The sequence below is a fragment of the Neodiprion virginianus genome, chromosome 5 (genome assembly GCF_021901495.1).
Source record: "Neodiprion virginianus isolate iyNeoVirg1 chromosome 5, iyNeoVirg1.1, whole genome shotgun sequence".
NCBI classification, from domain to species: domain Eukaryota; kingdom Metazoa; phylum Arthropoda; class Insecta; order Hymenoptera; family Diprionidae; genus Neodiprion; species Neodiprion virginianus.
This window is the reverse complement of record NC_060881.1, coordinates 2727647-2748728: the sequence shown is the minus strand read 5'-3', so window position 1 is coordinate 2748728 and position 21082 is coordinate 2727647. Positions and strand designations below refer to the sequence as shown.

General features: G+C 34.9%; 4 protein-coding genes and 1 long non-coding RNA gene across 12 annotated transcripts in view; 3 read left to right on the top strand and 2 right to left on the bottom strand.

Annotated features, from left to right (window-relative positions):
* Positions 1–35: 35 nt before the first annotated feature.
* LOC124305908 (uncharacterized) lies at positions 36–1684 on the top strand. The gene is made up of 2 exons (XM_046765907.1): positions 36–317; positions 747–1684. The coding sequence occupies exons 1-2, from the start codon at positions 226–228 to the stop codon at positions 1303–1305; spliced, it is 651 nt and encodes a 216-aa protein (XP_046621863.1). The 5' UTR covers positions 36–225; the 3' UTR covers positions 1306–1684.
* Positions 1685–3680: 1996 nt separating this feature from the next.
* On the bottom strand, positions 3681–19598 carry LOC124305900 (TRPL translocation defect protein 14). 6 transcript variants are annotated; one of them, XM_046765889.1, is made up of 11 exons: positions 19160–19595; positions 16915–16982; positions 15467–15504; positions 14351–14388; positions 9037–9174; positions 7967–8095; positions 7385–7855; positions 7053–7260; positions 6781–6962; positions 6184–6612; positions 3681–6147 (listed from the first exon to the last, which is right to left on the bottom strand). In XM_046765889.1, exons 1-10 carry the CDS (start codon positions 19197–19199, stop codon positions 6224–6226), a joined length of 1701 nt encoding a protein of 566 aa, XP_046621845.1. In that variant the 5' UTR covers positions 19200–19595; the 3' UTR covers positions 3681–6147; positions 6184–6223. The 6 variants fall into 6 exon arrangements, with proteins under 6 accessions (XP_046621845.1, XP_046621850.1, XP_046621844.1 ...); XM_046765894.1 differs by lacking the exon at positions 6184–6612 and having other exon boundaries at positions 3681–5240; positions 19160–19598; XM_046765888.1 differs by having other exon boundaries at positions 3681–6612.
* LOC124305914 (uncharacterized) lies at positions 15325–17596 on the top strand. 2 transcript variants are annotated; one of them, XR_006908475.1, is made up of 3 exons: positions 15325–15378; positions 15447–15569; positions 17056–17596. It is a non-coding gene; the product is annotated as an uncharacterized LOC124305914 (long non-coding RNA). The 2 variants fall into 2 exon arrangements; XR_006908476.1 differs by lacking the exons at positions 15325–15378; positions 15447–15569 and adding an exon at positions 15886–16611.
* LOC124305894 (eIF-2-alpha kinase activator GCN1) overlaps positions 17884–21082 on the top strand; it is a 17585-nt gene continuing 14386 nt past the window's right edge. Inside the window, exon 1 of the mRNA XM_046765874.1 lies at positions 17884–17912. Coding sequence (XP_046621830.1) covers positions 17904–17912 — 9 coding nt within the window. The 5' untranslated portion in view covers positions 17884–17903. The remainder of the gene's footprint in view (positions 17913–21082) is intronic.
* LOC124305905 (kelch domain-containing protein 10 homolog) overlaps positions 19908–21082 on the bottom strand; it is a 3047-nt gene continuing 1872 nt past the window's right edge. The window contains exon 3 of one of the 2 annotated variants that reach the window (XM_046765900.1): positions 19908–21072. In XM_046765900.1, coding sequence (XP_046621856.1) covers positions 20896–21072 — 177 coding nt within the window. In that variant the 3' untranslated portion in view covers positions 19908–20895. The remainder of the gene's footprint in view (positions 21073–21082) is intronic. The other variant, XM_046765901.1, reaches the window with a different exon arrangement.

The window sequence follows — 21082 nt, the reverse complement described above, 5'->3', positions numbered from 1 at the left end:
ACCGCACGATTTAGGGTTTCAAGTTGAGGGAGGGGGGAGAGAGCGAGAGAGAGAGAGAGAGAGAGAGAGAAAAAAAAGGAGTAAGAGCAAGAAAAGTAGAGACGTGGTGTCGAAACATAGGAATTTAATAGTGGTTTTTTAGATAATAGCTTGATAGTCGTTGTTGTTCTCCATTTTATTTCGATATTTCGCCTAATTTTTGTTAACTAATCGATAAGCTCTGAAATGGCTTCCTTGGTCGCCGATTACGGCACTTCCTCAGGCTCCGAGAGCGACGTTCACGATTCTTCGTGCTCTGAAGATTCCGATGACAACATGTAAGGTCACGCAATAATAACGCGTTATACACCTATTACGATTTGTGTTTATTACTGTCGTTCAGCTTTCGCACCCTGAGTCTAACCTTAATCCTCGATCCCTCCTCAATACAATGGCTTGACAGATTTTCACAGCATGCAATTCACACCGAATTAAAATTAAATAATGACAATTTGTACTCTCTGCTCGATTTATACACACCATTATTACGTATTCTTTTCTCTTTTCAAATCATTCAACTTTTTTGGGGATATTTAGATGCGTTGAATTGAAGGTGTGTTATTGCAATCACGCCCCTGCTTATTTCTTTATTTCTTTCTTTCTCACGTTTATAAAATCTTATTTGCGTTGTTGTTTTGACAAGAGAGCTGGCAATAACATGTGAGATTGTATCTGTTCTTTGTAATCTGATATTGCCTAACTCTCAGTTGCAAGGAGGAGGAGAAGGAAGATGAAGAGAACGGTGTTCAGGAGGATATTGACTACGATATGAATATTACAACAGAGCAAACTTCCAGGGATAAACTTCCATTACCAACGCCAGACTTCAATGTAACACCGACACTGAAAACGTCAGTATTTTCAAACCCGTTTGTAGAAGCGGAGAAAGCAAAGAGTGCCATATTAGAGAAACACGTCAAAATGACGCCAACCTTAGACGATACGAAAATGATAAATGGCAAAAAGATATGCTGGAACTATCGCAAGGGACGATGTCGGTTTGGTCACAACTGCACTTTTGCGCACGATTCCGACCTCCACCGATCAGCCATTGAGCTAGAGTCGGCGCGAGCTCCGCAAGAGACGTTGATTTGTCAAACGCAGTACAATGGTCAGGCAACTTTTAACGAAGAAGACGAAGTAGATCAGGAGAATAACCAAACGCACAAACGTAAAAAACGGCCTGGGTTAACACAGAATCTTGTTCCGGGAAAGAAAGTTATGAAAATGTACAAAGCGCAACAAACTAAAACAATTACTAGATAAATTTACCATTATATGAAATCTCATTACATCTACATTTAATCCTAGAGCAGCAAGGTAATTGCTATTCGAGTATGTTTTCCAGATTTAGTGAAATTTATTTTTCTCTACTTCGTCTGTTCATAATCTTATTAAGAAATGTTCCTAGAGTTTCAGGTAAAATTTCCAATTGACGACTTTGCTATATTTCAAATTTAATGAACCTAAATATCCACTACAGGAAAAATGCTTCCGTAGAATTCAGACATGAGCTCTCTTCGTTAAAAAACTTGTTTCTTCTCTCTCATCTGGACGAATCTAAAATGTTGAGGGTTTTGATAGCTAAAATGTTTGTGATTTGTTTTTTTTTTTTTATAATTTAATTTTGGATCAAGTTTTTTTTATTATTACCGTTGTTCCATATTGCGTTAAAATGCTTCCATATATGCTTTCAAGATCATGACTTACGAAAATTAGTGAATAGACGAAGAACTACGATGATACCATTAGACATATATAGATCATAATTAGAATTAGACACAATTTACTCGTGAGTATTACATATTTATATTAGTATCTTCATTACCGTGAAGTATACTAAACATGTACAAATGTGAAATAATGAAAGAAATCTTACCGCTATTATTACATATACTATCTGTTCCATCTGCTCTGCAGCTATGCTGGATATTTAATTTTAAGTCAATGAAAACCAAAAACATACCTCGAAAAATTATAAACTCTAATGTAAAGGAAATATTTAATCCTTTTTGTACATGCGTAATTGCAGATTGCATTCATTTATGCAATTTTTTGTTTACATAAAAATCCACGTTACTCTACGCAGACAGCTAAAGCTTCCGATTAACATTACGCAACTCGTAACTCCCTCCACAACGATTATCGCTTAGTGATATTCAAATTGATAGTTTAACGTTTCTAAAAAAATTGATACCTGTGTTTTGTATATTACCGCTTTCAACAATTACAGTTAATTAATATCGACCGTGCTCTGAAAGTGTATATCTTGATAGTAAATTTGAGTTGAGTTGTATCCAGGCTAATCACAAAGTATTGAATTGATCCTTAAACTTTATATCATAGTAGAACAAGCAACAAATAACTGGCACTGTCACCATACTTCCAAAACTTGTTTAAAGTTTTTCTTTGTTTTTATTTACATAATATTTAATATACACTATATATATATATATTTTTTTTTATCATATTACGGGTATATTATAATATTATGTAATTACCGCCTATGTATGCATGCATAGCTGTGTTTATGCTCATCATTATTCCTCTATCACAACGAACAAAAGGGTTCCCATTCTCCGCGTAGATATAATCTTAGGCAATGTACACACGCATTGTATCTTCCATCAATTAACAAGCCGTCAAGTTTATGTAAAATAAAGTTTGGTTCATATTTGTTTAGTATATGATTAAAATAGTAAACCAAATCGTCGCGATACGTATGCGCTTATGAAAGTATAGGTGTAAGTACAAGAATTTTATCCAAACATGCAGACAAAAGAAAGTTTCTTACCGCAAAGTTTTTTTTTTAATTGTAAGCGTTACCACGTTAAATCATGAAACAGGGTTGGCCCCTGAATGCGTCATGTCATAGTTGAATTTTTTCACTCCTCAAGCTTTAACTTGTTAAATCAAACTTTATCAGACTTGGATCTGCGCTTGCAATAATCAGTTTCTAGAGCAACTTGTTCTGCGTTTTGTAGTATTTTCAAATATTTACACTCTGGTAGAACTAGTTCTTGTAAAGATTTGTGTTTCTGTTTTTTGAAAATAAGTAATGTACTGTTTCTAAAATGGCAGTGGTAAAAGTAAGTCAATAAACGAATGAGTTTACAAAAATACATATACATATGATATCATTATCGTGACGCAAAATCTTTAATAAATGATAAACAGTAGTGTAAATACGTAAAATTGTAGGAATGAAAATCTTTTAAAAAAGATGTAAAAACAAAGAATCGCAATATTTAGCTGTTAATTCTGCATATCTACATAACAAATTGATAGTATTTAAACAGTTTTCCCTAAAATTTAACAAATAGCTCTGGAAAAAAATCACCTAATACAACTTCGAGCATCATTTAGCCAAACTAAGTTCAGAAAATATTGTAATCTCATCAGTGATTCAGTTAATTATCTAATGAAAACAAATAATTACATTATACATATCTAAATTTGTAATCGAATCAAGTATTATTTTCGAGTGATCTTTGTAAAATTATTATCATTACTCAATAAATCATCTCTATTCTCAAAACTGTGTTGCTTTACTTTTATGATGTCTTTGATATTATTTAGTAACCACCAAAAGTCTTAATAGAATGTAGGAGCGAGGGTTGAAATCTGATGAAAAATTAATCACACGGCAGACGAACGACTCTTTATTCAACTACAAATAGCATGTGTTGATCATGTTTAAATCGAATATATGTGTGCTGTTGTTCGGGGTGTGCCGATAGTTTGTTATTTGTTTTTTGAAAATATATTCTATTTGTTTAACTTTTCACTTCCCTTGCTTCATTATAAATATTTCTCACAGGCACTTTGACTTCGAATGAGGACAAAATCTGTGACAAGTATACCGCAATAAGCATCAATTTCAAAACAAAAAGTCACTCAAGTTAATCAGTCAGTCAGTCAATTAATCAATCAATCAATAGACAAATAATATCAACAAGTTCAAGCAGTAGGATACATAGAAATATTGTTTATCTTGTTATTTTTATTCGTCATAAAAAATTGGTCGATCTTAATAACTTGTCAGTAATACAGGGTTTCTGATTGCATTCCATATCGGCACCTGTTCTTCTTTTCATTCATTTATTTGGATTAAAGAATTACTATCAGGCTCAACCCTAGTCATTGACCGGGTTCGGTTGACTTCATAGCTGCCCATAGCAGAGTTTCACGTACAATTGTAAAGTCAGCGTGCTTGAATCTCGGTTGTTTGTATAAGTATAATGAAGAATGATTGATAAAACTTTGGAGTCTCAGAAATCCTATGTATGTATTGCGATTGTTTTTTTTTCTTTTTTGCTTCAACAAAATCTTCCACATCCTCCATCGTTTTTTGCAAAACTAAGATTGGAGTCCATTTATGAATTGTTAAATTTTGCCTCAGAATTTTGTTCAAGCCGTAACTGTGCATAATTAATTAAAAAAATACTTTATAAATTGTTGAAACTACAAATATCAATTTCGGTAGTATCGACGAAGAAGCGCTTCATCGTCACCATTTTGATTCCTATTTTTCTATTTCAATTTGAAGAGTAAACATCAACGATTTTAATTTTTGAAAATAAAAATAATTTATTACCAAATTCATTTTTTCACACTACTCGGTATATATTCAAACGTAATAGCGTGTAGTTATTTATTCTTGTATCTGTTTTCTCATGTTGTTTTTCTTTTTTTTTATTTTCAACTCTGTGTACTTAGTTTCACATCACAGGGTTTTTACACGATAAAAACCAAAATCACAAAGGTTGTTTTTCTTTTTTTTTGTTTTGTTTCCGTCAACGGTAAAACAATAAGTATACGATATAAGTTTAAATATTAACAATTTTCTTATTTCCTTTTTTACCTAGACAATTGTTATTATTAGTATTCGCTATCAATCGTGTATTCGCAAAATAATCGGTCGTATACTGTTATATAAAATGATTATAGAAACATGTATATTGTACACCGTATTACAAAATGATGAAAATGTACCTTTCCGGCGGATTTATCGAAATATTATTATTATCTTATACCTTAGAAAATACGCTTCGCAATGCGAATGCGATTAATAATAACTTCCCTTGCATCGAATTGAAAAACCGTTGTCGAACGTGTTCCCTTATCCAGCAGTAATCCAAACGAATATCGCAGTTGAGATGTAGAAATGACCGGAGAATCTTCGTATCAGTCGTAGCGAGCTAAAATGCAATTATTTTTACTCTTGGTACCTTCCTCGACTTAGAATAATAACTTAATGTAAGAAAGAATAACAGAAATGTTCGATATCGATCAATATTTCTACGAATACACGATTATCGTAGGTGTATGAGTCAGCAGTGGTGGTAATACATTTTGGTTGTGTAAGCCTTACTATAAATATATGGCGTTAATTAGTTAAATACATAATCCGCGAGTGTTCTGTCCCCCCCCCCCCCCTTCCCGTTTATAAATGGTTGAATAAACATCATTTCCGTATATTTATTTATTCATTTTCTTTCTTCCTATAGCAAGTTTCTTTATTCCAAATAATAATCATCATTTGTCGCAATTTTCTTCTATCTTTTTCTCACTTTTATTGTCACTCTGAGAATTGAAACTCCTCAATACTTCAGGTAAAATGTTTTTTTAAGTAGTGAATCCGACATGCATTTTTATGCATTCATTGCACATCGACATCAGGTAATAACTTTTTGTTTATTTTTTTTTTTTTTGATTACGAAAATACTTGGTGTTGCATATTGGATTTGCAATTTTTTTTTCATTTTAAGGAAGTTACTCGAAACTACATGTTACATCGAATTTTGAAGCACTTAATAATTTGTTTTTATCCGTTACCTTTCTATTTTTTTTTTTTTTTAAGTACAGACTACTTTGAGATAGTTCTCGATTTTGTAAACATATAATATGTATACAAGACAAATCGAAAAGAAAACGTTTACTGCTAAAGCAAATTGTATAATTTACAGACTAATATTGCCTAAATTGTGGTGTATCTTTTTTTTTTATGCCATATATGCTACATACGATTCGAGAGCTAGATAAGTGAATTTTTATCCAATTGCCTACCACTGCGGCTTATCAATATTAATGTTGTTGTTGTTATTATTATTATTTATACAAAGTTGCACAATTCATTTATCCTCATAACTCTGCATCATTCTAATAATTTCCTGTAGTGATGTTATATCTTTAAACCATTCTTAAGTTCGTACTGGTTATGAGCCGTGCCATTTTCGACTATACCGTCGTTTAATTTTTCACTCAAATTATTACTGCTACTTTCGGCACTGCCGCAATTTTTAGAAACGCAATCTTTACGTTCACTGGCTTTGTTGTTGTTGTTATGATGCTTTGTTCCGTTGATATCACCATTTTGTACTTCTTTTTGTACTTTGTTTTCCATGCTGTTTACCGTAGCATCGCCACTTCGATCCGTATCACCATTAGATATACTCGTTAGACCGTTATCGTGTTTCTTTATGGGAGATCCGTTTGTTTCCTCGTAATGATAACGATGATGATAATGAGAATGGCTCTTTTTACTTTCAGCTCCTGCACCATCACTCAACCCTGTGTGATAATTATCTCAACTGTGCAAATCCATTTTGAAATTTCTCCAACAATGACAACAGCAATAAGTACATTTTTGTGTCATTTGTTTCACAGATGGTGTATAAATGTTAAACTAATTGTTAGAATGTGATACATAATTTGTGAAATTGGGAAAAAATAACTCACCGTGCAATGTATGGCAATACTTATTCGTGCTGTTCCACTCTTCGCGTAGGCTCAGATTGAACATGCTGTAGTCAGGATTACCCGTTACCTCCTTCTCAATTGTAAGGAACTGAGGCAGGATGCGTTTTAATTCTTCTCCACTGAGCGCGGTATAAGTTTCCAGCAGCATTAGTCCTCTGCATCTGAAATATTATAAAAAATTCTTTATCGTTAGAATTGTTAGTCCAAAGACGTTTAAATTTACAGTAAATTTGATCTTGAGTAAATAATACCTCGGATGTCCTGGTTCTCTATATATGTCCAACTGAAAGTATTGGTTGTTGATTAGGAAACAGCGGCGCCTTTTGAATATCGTAAAGTGAGAATCGTCCAGCTGAGCCAGCATGTTCAGATAATCGCGATGAGTCAGCTGTGTTTTCACCTCAACTACCTGACCGCACATTTTTGGCCTTCTGATTGTATGAATATATGACCAATGCCCTGTAACGAGACAAGCTTTTGTTACTCACTGACGTTTGGGATCCCACGATGATTTTGGGATATCCAAATATTACCTGCCAATTGGACAGTGTTTTGATACGCGAAAAATTTACAATTTGCTGACCTTTCTGTCCGCGTTTGCGAAGCCTGGCTTGAAGTTTGGGAGTTTTACTTTGAAGGTAGTTGTGAACGACGTCGAAATCTTGGTAGGGCGGAAAGGCGTCTTCGGGCAGGGGTCCCTTGACGAGGAACTTGAGCTTCCGACTGCTGGCCCTGAGTCGGTCTCCGGTATCGATGCCAAGTTTTTGGCACACGCATTCTATCATCCGGCATATTTTAGTGTCGAAATCCTGCGAGTTGTCTATAACGTCAAAGTAAGGATGGCCAACCCATGCAGCTGCAGCATTGTAATCCAATTCTCGGGCGAGTTCCATGCCCTCGGAACGACATGCGTGATCTTCTGTTGAGTAAAATTCTTCAGCGCCGTTTGCCGCCGATACCATATGAATTATCTGATTGTAACGATTGTCTCTAAGCTCGACGTTGTTCCAGCCATTGGATGCCATCATCAGTTCCCATTTGTCTTTCGATATAACTGTCAAGTTTCAACAAGCTTTAGTGGCAGAATTCAGTTAAGGAAAATGAGACTTGACTGACGTGCGATAACAAAAATTGGTTGAGATAAGAAACCAGGTCTAGCCCTTACATGCAGAGGCGTCCATAGCACCACGATCACAAATAATGAGGCAATTCCTTGAACAGCTATCACCAAGTTGGAAGAATGTGTTTTCAATTTGAATCATCGTTCGCAGCAGGTTTTCTTGAAACTTAAAGGCTGTAACAAATACAATGAGTGGGTCAGTGAAGTCATTACGAAAACTAATTAAGCATAGACGATTGCATGGTTATATCACTTTATAGCTGCGGGGAAAAGCAGAACCAGAAAAACTTTTTTTCTAGGTGCTGTACAATATCAGCAAGTATAGTTGTACAACTATACAGAGATAACAGGCTGATTATATACCATCCGTGGGCGCAATTATTTAATGACTAATAATACTAAGAAATGAGAGTTTGCCAGATACGGAGGATGGTACACAGTTGTTCCATCAATATATCGCTTATAATATCGTTGAATTATTATTGATTGCAGCCTACCGAATAGATGGTGGACATATTTAGTTAACTAAACAAGTACATAAAGCTATAAATGCCAACTTATACTAGAAGAAAACTGAACTTTAAATACATTATGAAATATTATACATATAATAACGAAAAAGTGATTTGATTTCAAGCACTGGTTACAAAGTGGTAAAACAAAATATTAACTTATGGAACAAGAAAAGAAAATGAAACAATACATTCGGAAGAGTTAATCAGAATTACTGCATAAAAACAATTCAACGAATACACAATAGTTAAGAGTTAATCGTTAAGAATGTATGCGCAAGAAATGAGAAAAAATAAAAAGTAATACGATTGTTATACCTTGTCACGTATTTTTAATGCATACTATGTAAACAACAGTTTGTAGATACATATCAGCATTACGACGAGCTTGAGCTGAGGTAAAGGTTGTATCTGCCCAACTAGCGAGAGCGAAGGCAGGTTCTAGCAGCAGAGAGATTAGACACGAGCAACACGGTCTAGTAGGTCGGTTCTTTGTTCCAATTGAAAATACCTGAATCTTATTTTAACTGGGTGAGATAATTTCTCCTTCATTTTTTTCCCTTGGAACTCAGAGCCCACCTACAGAGGGTAACACGGACTCACCCTCGCCGGACTCGACCTGGAGTACTTCGGGCCACTTGGCTTGATCCTGGTCGAGGATAGAGTCCCCGTTCGGAATGCAGGGACTCCGAGATTCTCGAAGCCTCGACTTCGAGGGGCAAGCCTGCACAATCTTTCCTGCTAGAACCAACTACCTTTAACCCTCGACATAGCGTGTAAGACGTTTCTTTAATTCTGTAATTCTTTTCTATTTTTACCCTTTCTTTTCTTTGCTCTATCTCCCCGGCAGCGTATCAAAGTTACTGAAATTTTCAACGCTGTTATATTACCCTTAGTATTTTTATCCTTGTTGGCAAAGTCTTTCCGCCAGATTGTGAACAATATGCCAAAAATTGTGTTGACACACGGGGCTATCTTATATTGTAATGTATAAATATCCATAAAATAGTAATTATATGCAAATGTGTTAAGAGTATCAAAGTTGACGTTCCAAGTTATTCGTTACAAAATATTATGTGTAGTATAATTGTATTCGCTCAACAATTAATTCATTCGATTATATCACGGTAGTTATAAATCCAAAAGACAAATGCACACTGTTGGCATGCGAGTATAACAACACCTTCCCTATCCTAATCAACCTTTCGACAATTATTCATTCATTGTCCTTCGACCAATTGATCGGTTCTAATTTGAAATACTTTTCATTTTTCATCACCTTTGGTGAGATAAGAAAAGTATTGGTTTTGGTCAAGAATCACTTTATTGTAATTTCAACGATTCTTTTCAACGTTCTCGAACCTTTAGAAATCGAAAAACAGGTTTTTAGAAAAATTTCGGTTCGGATGAAAAATTTTGAAACTTACAGAATTTTACAATCAAATGATAGGCATGCAGAATCGCCATGGCCCATTTAATTTGGAGTTCCAGTTTTACCGGAAATAATAGATTTTCATTGTTTTACCGAAAAACATAGATACTTTTTCCTCCTTATTACTATTTCGAAATAAACGATACATCTTTCGCAGTTTATATATTTATACCAAAAACATGTATAAATTTATTTGATTTTCAGAAATCATCATCATTTCTTTTTTCTAATTTTTCTTTCAAAACCTTTTCATTCGACTTCCAACTCCTATCAATTTTAGATTTTTCCCTTCTTATGGTGATGATAAAGTATCATAAGTATGGCGAAAATACTATTTTTCCGGTTTGTTTCTTTCATCTCACAATTAAAAGATGCAAGTCTGTTAATCCCCCCCCCCCCCGCCCCCATACGTTTTCTCCATTATCATTGTTCAATTTCTGGTGATTTTTTTTTCTATGCATTAGAATTTTCTCTATCTTTTGTCACCAAAGAATCATTATTTTTCTTTCTTTTTTTTTAAAAGGTGAAAAACATGACCTTGAAAAATACATCTGTATGCACGATACACGTGTACCAATATGGCCAACACATGCCTGCACCTGACACGCAGATACCCAACTTGGGGCACTGGGGTATCGATCCATTTTCCCCGGTTTCGGCCGCGTACCGACACCTGCCCATCCCTCCATTTTCTACCCTTGAAAAGGCTTTTGACTGCGAGGCAATTTATGGTACGAAAAAAGGTGGCGGTGGGAGAGGAATTTACGCAGCTGCGGATGTTTCACGTTAAGTATTTGTGCATATTTACGGTGACTATTCGCAAATGATTCCAAGAATATTCTTTTCCCCAACTCAAACGTAGAAATAGGGGATTTTGACCGCCGGCTGGAAATGAACAGAAGACGATCGTATTGAAGTTGGTTTAGGAGAAATCGTTATTTCGTGATTTTGAAATTGTTTGAAATTCGGTAAACCGTAACAAAACAAAACACATTCATACATCGAAATCTTAGTTTCTTCAGGATTATTGTCAAGTTAAGAAAGTAGCGAGTTTTAGTAAAGTAGTTCGAAATAGTGCGTTTTCTTCACTTTCACTAGGCGGTCAAAATCGTTTAATATATTTTACAATTTTTATTGTGAAAAATATCATGTGTAACCACTGAACTCAGTGTGTGCAACTCGTAGACAATGACGATTCTGAGTGAGTGGTGAAGTTAGCCGCAGGAGCCGAAGACTTCGAAGTCACGAGTCTCCCGCCTTCGGCTCTTATTGCGCGGATAACTTCACACTAACCCGGAATCGTCACTTTTGCTCACTCGTTGCAGAACATGATAATAACCTGTACAAATAATGCCCATTTGTTATCTACGCTGTTATATTAAAAAGTAAAACTTCGATGACCAGCTTCTTGACTTGGTCAGTATTTTACCAATTCGTTTCATTAGTTTTTCGATATTCATTACAACGACGACTTTTCGTCTGTTTTCTTTTTTTCCCGTCCATCAGCATTTGATAATTTACCACCAATCCTTTCGCGATTCGAAGACAATACATACATATATGCATTATTTACGATTCGGTGGATGATTTCGTATGGTTATTTTTTCTTCTTCTTCTTTTCATTCTCTTAAATATTCCTCTACTTTTTATTCATTATTATCATCGAATAGAAAATTATTCGTTGCGTACGTTTACTACGAAGTTGAATATTATGATGATTATCGTTATTAAAACACAGCTGTAACTTTGAGAAGAATTGCCGCGCAACTTTCATCTTGAAAGTAAATTTAGAGCAGAAGTGTTGATCCACAGCCTCGTAAATTTATATGCATCCATGTAAGAGAGAGAGAGAGAGAAATTATATAAGTACATAAAACGTTTTTATAAAGATTATTTTTCATCACACCACCTATTAAATTTTCTTCAAATTGTCTGTTTTGCGCAAGTCGTGAGTAAAATACGAATGTTGTACACGATTCAAGGATCTTGGTTTTTCTCATAACACAATAAGATTACGTTTCCATTCTTTGTCGTAATTTACTTTATGTATTCTATTGACAATTCTTATGCTGAAAATCGACTGGCATTCTCCTTGAGGCTTATATATATCAAACTGACATTGAAAATAACAATACACTTGAGCACACAGAGTTTAACGATTTGGCACTGACAAGTTTTTGTAAGACAAATATACAAATGAAAAAAATAAAAGGCCAAGAAATAGAGAATTTTTTCCCCCTCACAAAAATTGCAATCAAATCATGATTATTACTGCACTGAAAAATTCAACGCAGTTTTATAAACGTTTCATGCGAACGAAAAAAAATATGATCTAGCAGTCTGCACTGGATATTAAAGAGTGACCGCAAAATTCGCCCCTTTGAAGCTCAAAAACGCAAAGTTCTGACATACTTCACCCTCAAAATAGGGGTAAGTCGCGCGAAATTGAAAAAAATCGAAATATGCTCACCTACATTTTCGATGAAGATTAATTTAAGCCCACGGAGACCTCTGTACGAACTTCCCCGTTCTTGCTACACACTACGCAAAAAGGGGCGAAAAAAGGGGGGTTTTTGCGGTTACTCTTTCGTCGACGCATGCTGCAATAGTTTAGAACGAATACAGTATACAACTAACAATTGTGCATAATCACTGTTAAATCGCATTGAAATTAGAAAAAAATAAAATAAAATGAAAAAAAAGAAAAAAAAATTTTATACAGCAACTAACTATTCGTGTTAACTGTTAAGAATAATCGTATTGATCGAATGAATCTTCAATGAAACGGAAACAAAAGTCTCAATATTACGTGGATGTGTGAAAAATATATGTTACCTACGCTGATTAGATAGCATGAGTAATAATTACGTATAATACGGTGTGTTGTTATTATTATACGTTTATGTACCAAGGTAATTCTGTTCGGTGCAAGCGTACGTGCTTGTAAAAATGAATGCATATCGCGTATCGTCGCTTTAATAATTAATCGAAACCACAAATATGAATTTTTCTATCGAATACAATGCCTGCATGTAAGTAACGAAGACTTCTGCAACCCAAGTTTTTACACTTGAATCTACTACGTGACAAATGAATACATAAATGAATAAATAAATAAATAAATATGAAAGTGGCACGCTTTTTTTTTATCGTAAAATTGCGAAATACCGTCAGACTACAATATGTATATCGATTGAAAAACAATTGCGCAATTATTCAATCTCACCCAGTAATTTCCATATAAATGTAAAGGAAGCCTTAACTGGCTTGAAAAAAGAATAAGGAAGCTTGCATCACTTAATAAGGGAAGAAGCCCCTTTACTTCGTTATTCCCCTTCGCACGAAGACTTTTACAGCAAGGTCGACGGGATTACACGACGGTATAGAAATTTCACGACATGGTGTGTTTGAATTGAATAAAACTTTGCTAAATGAATGTCAATTTGATGAAAAGTAATCTCAAGTTATCTGTAAATTTTTAAAACGAATTTCTGGACATCCAACGATAAATATATATACATATAATACGAGTACATACATCACACATGATATACCGCAAGTGATACCCAACATAATATCTTAAAATATAGACAACGTTAGGAATATTTCACGCCTCGTGATCACCGTGATATACTTTAACCATTCGTAAGGCCAGAAACGCGACAAAACTATTGGCGTTTAGCCATTTATTTTTTACTTCTTCATCGTCACCATTTTTTCCACTCTCTGTAATTATTACGAGCATTATTTTATTTTTTATTTTTACTGAACGACCCGTGATATGCGTAAAGCGTATCAAACCCCGCTTAAAATTCTTGCCAATTAAAAAATCCTTTTGCAATACTTAGGGAAAAATATTCATAGAAGCACCTGTTCCTACTACCTTTTCCACTAATACACTTTACGGTTGACACAGATTATTATTATTATTATTATTATTATTATTATTATTATTATTATACACTGTAGAAGCGAATATTCGTTTCGCGCCAAGAAAAAAATATATGTAACATACTTGTCCTGTATAATAATAACAACAACAATAATAATAAGAGTCGATCATACGTATGGTATGCGTATAAGCATATTGATGGGCGACTCGCGAATAAATATTTGCACTATAGCCGAGAAGTGTATTTATATATTTATTACATGCATGAGTACGTGCGTATGTATAATAGGTGTATACATATATGTGCATTACTATAAAGTTAGTATATATAGGTATATTACCGCAGAGTTTACGAGTTCGAAAGTTATTTTTGGAAGTGTTAAAGATCATCAGTATTTACTTGTTTGTTTCTTAAGTCTTTTTTTCTTTGTATTGTTTGTGTAATTTTAAATTCTATAATTATATAGGTAGACCATTTTATAAACGACGTTTTCCCTCTTTTTCTGTACGGAATTGAATTTATTTATATCAATGCTTGAGAGGAGCGCGGTATTTGTGGGAGATTAGATAGGGGAAATAAATTGTAAACTCACCCTCTTCAGCGTTCAGGTCTGTGAACTTGATGCCGCCGCTGAAATTTAAAGAAAATTTAAATAAAGATGAAAATTAGGAACATTAGATCGTGTAGTATGATTAAATATTATAATTTTCAATGTTATTTACAAAATATAAACGCGCAATGTATTCTGAAATTATATATATATTATATATATGCAACAGAAAATTAACCTATGCCTGAAGAGTGCGTTATTACATTGTAAAACAGTCGTAGAATTATGTTTATTACATTGGAATGCAGCTATTACGATTAACGTGTAAAAATAATAATTACAGAAAGGTCACGTTGCATTCGTGGGCATTGACGATAATTCTTAAACACGAAATAATCGTCTGTCCCTCAATGGCTTATGTGTATATACTACGTCTTGTACGAATGAAAGTTACAACATTTGTGTGTATGAAGTATATTACGTAGATGACACACATGTAATTTTATCAGTTATCAAACAAACGTTAAACCGCGCATAGCAGAAAGCCTTGCCAACGTTTACATCTCTTGACGCGCCTAAAAATTCACCCGGACAAATGATAACATAAATCGGAAATGATGATAAGAATTCCCGTTTTTTTCATTCTTCTTTTTTTTAATCCTCAAATTTGTTGCAAAACCGTTTGTGTGACGAAGTGAATAATAAATTTCTGTCCGACATCTTGCGTGAAAATGTTTGATCTTATTTTTCTCTTTCATTTGTAAAATTTTTTACGGCAATTAAAACATGATTGATAAATAAAGGTGAACATTTTGCTCTCGAAACAAGGATGTAGATTTTAATCAAGTAATTTGTGTGGGATAATCGTAAAATCGTGTTTTTCTTGTTTGTTTGTTTGTTTTTTCAAATACTTTTCAGAGATCTATTTAAGGAGGGTGAGAGAGAACAAAACAAAAAAATTAATAAAATAAATAAATAAAAATACGCGCGTCTCTTCGTTATAAAATTTTGAATACACATCTTTGTGGCGGATAAAAGGGAAGAGAAAAATTGAAGGATAAAAGAAAATGGTGAAAAAAATGATAAATAAACGGGATAGTAAAATAATACGAATTATGATAATATTTTATGCTTATAGCTTGTGATATTGTAGCATACCTGAGCAGCACAGTCGCTGTCTCGGGGACACGGAACACCTGAAAAAGAAGACAACCACCAACTCTATCGAATCCTGCACAACGAACTAGATAACTCCAAACCAGTTCGTAAAATCGTAATTCTCTCCGCATAATATATACATATTGTATAATGCAGTATGAAAATTTCTTTGAAGTTATAAATATAGATATGAAGGATCGAACAGCAACAAATGCAGATGATCATTGTCAACGGCCGTAATAATAACAAGAATTTAATCAATTGACTTGATATTTATAGGTATCTGTATAGGCGAAAAGACTTACTTATTATAGTCATCCCGTAAACCGTATTGAAGTTAGTAACGTTATCGTAACGATTTATGCTGAGGAAAAAACCGTTGAATAGCGATTGTGGAATTGTTTGAAATTCGGTAAACCGTAGTAAAACAAAAAATAATAAGTTTTTGAAATGTTCGTTCCTTCAAAGTAATTGTTAAGATAAGAAAATAGTCATATTTTTTACCCAATCGTTTGTTACGATAACGTTGCTAACTTCAATCTAGTTCCCGTGATGCCGATCGATTTCAATTCAATCGCGACGACTGACAGAGAGAAAAAAAATTGCACGTTAATTCGATGCATGAAAAACACGAAGAATCAGACATTTTACACGGTTAATTTGAATTCAGGTCGGTAATGTATGGCTAGCTATTATTTACACTAAATTTACGGCTATAATGTCGTGTAAATTATTTCGAACGACTGTTGCAAATTTGTTTTTCAGGAATGAAACTTTGGGCGTAAAACCGAAGGAGACCAAAAAAATTCCGACACGACTTGCAAATGAATCCGTTTTACTTATCTTTTATTCGAATTTATACAACAATACATCCACTCCATTTTTTCTCTGTTTCACGGTACGTGTATTCGATAATATAATTCGGGGAATGAAATATTAAGCGGAAGGTTGCTTCGATGCTAATTACGTACGCTTTAACGATTACAGAATCGTGACGTAAACGCGCATTTACCGTAACATATGCCACAACATCCAGATCCGCGGTCAGAACGAACTTTTCAAAATAGTGAATAATGCAAATCCGAGTTATTTTTTTCAACTACAACGAAGAGATGCAGTGAGGATTCTTTTCTAGAATACGTATGGTATATAGATATAGATACTTGTACATCTCGTGTGTGGAATAATGCGAAGCAAAGTCACAGACAGGGTCAGGTTAAATTATGTAACAATTGGCGAACTGTTTGGAGAAACTTTTTCAAATTAAAAATAACGTAACAATCCCAACTGAGAGTATATTGTTAAGGAAGACTTGCCACCCTTGTAAGCCTGTTTAATCTTCTTTGTTACCAAAACAAGATATTCGTTGTAAGTAACGAGAAAAAAAAACCCATTTCATCTTCAGATAATGGAAAATTGATAGTAAATAGTACATTATCGATCCTCACCTTCCACCCCATGTTTTCAAAGAACGTACAAAGTCTGGCCTGTCCGGTAGTTTTTCCTCCACACGGACCTGAAACAAGGAGAAAAATAATGTATGGGCCAGGTTAAAGAAAGAATGAAAAATTTTAGGAAGGTAAACGCAGAAACGAGACACCTCAGTCGCGACGACCTTCAAGGACAAGGCGGCGGGAATTCAAGGTCAGGCGGGGACTGGGTGAAGGCCGTCATGACCTTGGCAAAGAGCTTCCGACCGTTACTCTACATCTCGTGGTGTTTATAAGCGACTGGATTTCGATCTCCGTTCAAAGCCCTTACTTTCTTCATTTGCATAAGTTGTTCAACAACTTGTAAGTGTCGTGCATACGACGTTGTAATAAATTACAGGACGTACCTGTAGGCATAAACGTTGGCCTTAGTGGTGTATGATGGAAAATAAGACTATTGTGTAACAGCGGTTATGGCAATTCCTTCAACCGAAATAACTAACGAGACTAGTGGAAACATCAAAGTCGATCACAACCTTGAATTCGATCGCTGCATGATGCGACATGTGTGCGTACGTTCCTTGTGGATTTACACTATACGTATTATCTCAGTTCTCTGGTCAATTTGGATATCCATGAGGTCGGAGTTTGTAACGTTAATGTAACGATTGACTTGTAGAAAAAACAATGTACCCAGTCATGTTCTGTAATCTAGTGCTTTTTTTTAGATCTATTTTTGTTCTTCCTTAGAAATCTGATTCGCGGTTGTTTTCCCGAAAATACCGATTGTTTTGAAATGATCGTAGCTATTTTGTTTTTTAACTGACTGTAGCCATTTTCAGACAGTTAGCTATGACTTGAAGGTGATCGAATGTGATCGAAACACTTTTGGAACTTATCGTGGCCAACTTCAGGATATTCTCTGGCATTGGTTGGTTTTTGAATTTTATGCTCGGAAATGTGTTGCTTTGAAAGTTTGACGCGGCGTACCTACCGCAAATCGAACAATGCTATCGGTACGTAAGTTTATTAATCGCTATTCGTATGCATACGCGTATGAGGAATGTGCGCGTGTTTACACGATAAGTATCGTACGTAACTAATTGTAAGAACCGCCGCGAAGTAGATTTGCTACATATATGTATAATGAATTACTTGGTAATTGGTCGGAGTGGTTTGAACCGGTGAGTTACCTAGAACACGCCAGTTCAGCTTCATGTAAAACGTAAATCGCAACGTACACATACCTACATACGCCTATCTATAACCATTCAATTTATTTTCATTTGTTTATTCGAAGTTCAGGGCCGTGCCAAAAGAAGGTGCGCAGCGTGTCTCGTCTATGGGGAAATCTTCCGAGAAAAAGAACAATATAAATCGAATATATAACAACGATATTCGAATGTCTCTTCTTAACCGATAACTCAGCGACATTCACGTGCGATCTAATTTCATCTACAGTGAAATAATATATCAATGCCTGTATATTCCGGTTTCCGAATTGGCAACGAAGAGATCTGAAAAGCGGTTTTAATCTTAATCTATTCCAATTATACGACAAGACAGGGCTGGTAGTTTGAGGGGGGATTGGGGGTGGGGGAGGCAGTTACGAGTCACGCGATGATTTAATATGCATACGCGATAATTACGGGGTAAAACCGAGTTTGGGATTTAACCCGCATTCGGAAAAAGAAAAGGGAAACCCGTGAGAGGGTTGCGGAGGAATTGCGATGGAATTGCGGAATCCATCCTCTGGCTTGTTTACGACTGCAGGTGTGAATAACAAGTTGATAAAATGGATAAATGCAAGGGTACGAATATTGAAACTTTGATCAATTGGAAAAGTTCCGAAGGTGAGGTTAATTTTGTTTGAAGACACGTGGTTTTCCACCTTAACGGGAATCTGCTACAGCTGGCGGGCGACTGCGTGAGTCACATGCCGCGCGACAAGGGTCGTTTGTCGGAACTTACACAGACAAAGCGGTGTTTGTGCACGGCTGGCAAATTTGAGAATATATACGAGGTTGCTAAATATACCGTGATTAAGGTGTGTTTAAGCCAACGAAGCAAAGTTGTGGCACATAACCGAACGATTATTATTGACGATGAGGAATTTAGCAAAACTAAGCGGTACGAATCCGCTGACCGTATCTGCGCGTGTGTATGACGATATGCGATGAAAGGATAATTTTTCTCACTATTGCGTGCGGCTGAACGGTAGTAATAATGTCAATAATAAACATATTGCAGATATGACGCTTACCTCCGGTAAGCACCACTTTGTATACGCGTTTTTGTTCCATGTTTGATCGGTGGTTGCTGTTTCCTTCCTTCTTCTGTTTTCCTGCGTTTCTACTTCGGTTTTCGTGTTTCGTTTTTTTCTCTTCTTCTCTTCTTCCTCGGTATCAACGGTCAGTAGTCAGGTAATTGGTAGGCGAATGGCGTTAACGAGCCGAATGAATACTACATAAACACTTCGCCAAACATGATAACGATGGTAAGGTGTAATGATTTCGTTCCCGAATAAGACATGAAGGAAACGTGATTATCCCTCTTCGCTCTAGCTAACGAATGACGGTCTTCCGTTGTCGTGCACCTCAGCCGCGGGCTTGAGTTGAAGTGAACAAGCTAGCTAGGCTGCCTCGCTTGAAAATAGTCACCGAGGTCTCTCGGTCGCAGAGACTTATACGATGCGCTAGAGGCTACATAGACAGTAGATCAACTAGATCAATTGTGCGCATGCCGCACGATCTTGAGAGCCTACGCTCTCGATTCAGTAGCGCTCTCTAACATGAAATACGTTTTTTCGAACAATTTTTTTATGGAAAACTTACTTACCGACAGTAGGCAATACCATTGATGTTTACGGACAACAGACACGACGTTTGTGGTTAATTTCAGTCAACGTTTTCAAACATCCAATCTTATTCTGCAATTTTTTTTTCTAAACGAATAGCCTCAATTCTGCCTGTGCAAAAATACATGTAAATCATGATACTTATAAGAGAAAATTTGCAAAATATAGATTTTTTTATATTTCACATGATTTTCGTTACGCTTTACAGACCGTGTCGGTGTTTTTAATCATACAATATTCAGGCTTAAATTAGATTCGCTAAATTTTTAATTTATATTATATTCATTGGTATAGTTACGTATGTATTTTGCATATAGGTATAAATTATATTTCTGTACTTGAAATCGCGTAAGTACACAAATTGTATGTTCTACTGATAAGGCAAGATTTTTAATAAGTACATTATATTTATCCTTAAATCGTATCTTATTATATCCTCAATTGCTAATCAACAACCCAATGAAGAATAGTTCAATATACATGTTCAAAATATTGTTGATTTTTTTGTAAGGTCTTGCTGTTTCGTCGAATTCAAGATATTAACATGATTGCTAATTTTCTATTCGACTTTTGATTATAGGTATCGGTTTTTTAATGTATGATTTTCAGTGTCCCAAAATGCTAGAAATTTAACGGTGGATAATCGTAGGATGTATACATATTTACACGGATGTTGTACTAAGTGCTAGTTGCATATATACAAACGCTTCGGAAAAACCGGTAACGCGTAAAACAAATTTAAATTCTTTCAATTTACAAAGTAGAGAATAATTCAAAGGTAAAATTAAAATTAAAAAAAAGGCAACCATCAAAAGTTTTCTAATAAACACGATATGTATTTATTAGATAAGTCGGTGCTTCTAGTAAAAACAAAAGGAAAAATTACTAATACTATCAAAAATAACGACCAACGCGAACATGATTAGCAAAATGTGGGTATGCATCTATTGGCATAGATACATTATATAGATAGAAAATTTCAACTTCATTTAAGCTGATTGGAAAATGTTAAAAATCAAACTTGTAATAATATTCAACACTATACCATATTAGATAATTAAATAACTAGCAACAATAAATTTCATCAATTCTTAACGTTATTCAGAGTCAGAAAGAAAAATATACTATAGCTGATAACACAATTATGAAGCATCGTGCTCGATCCTTTGTACAAATTTAGCTGGTACGCCGATGTGGAGTAACTCATCAGGAGGATAGTATTTTAAATTTCTATTGTAATAATTTAAAGCTTGCCAGCAAATTACAGACAGTTTCGGAATTATCAGCCAGACAGAATGAACAGCGTCAGTCCTGGTGCCCTGTAACACG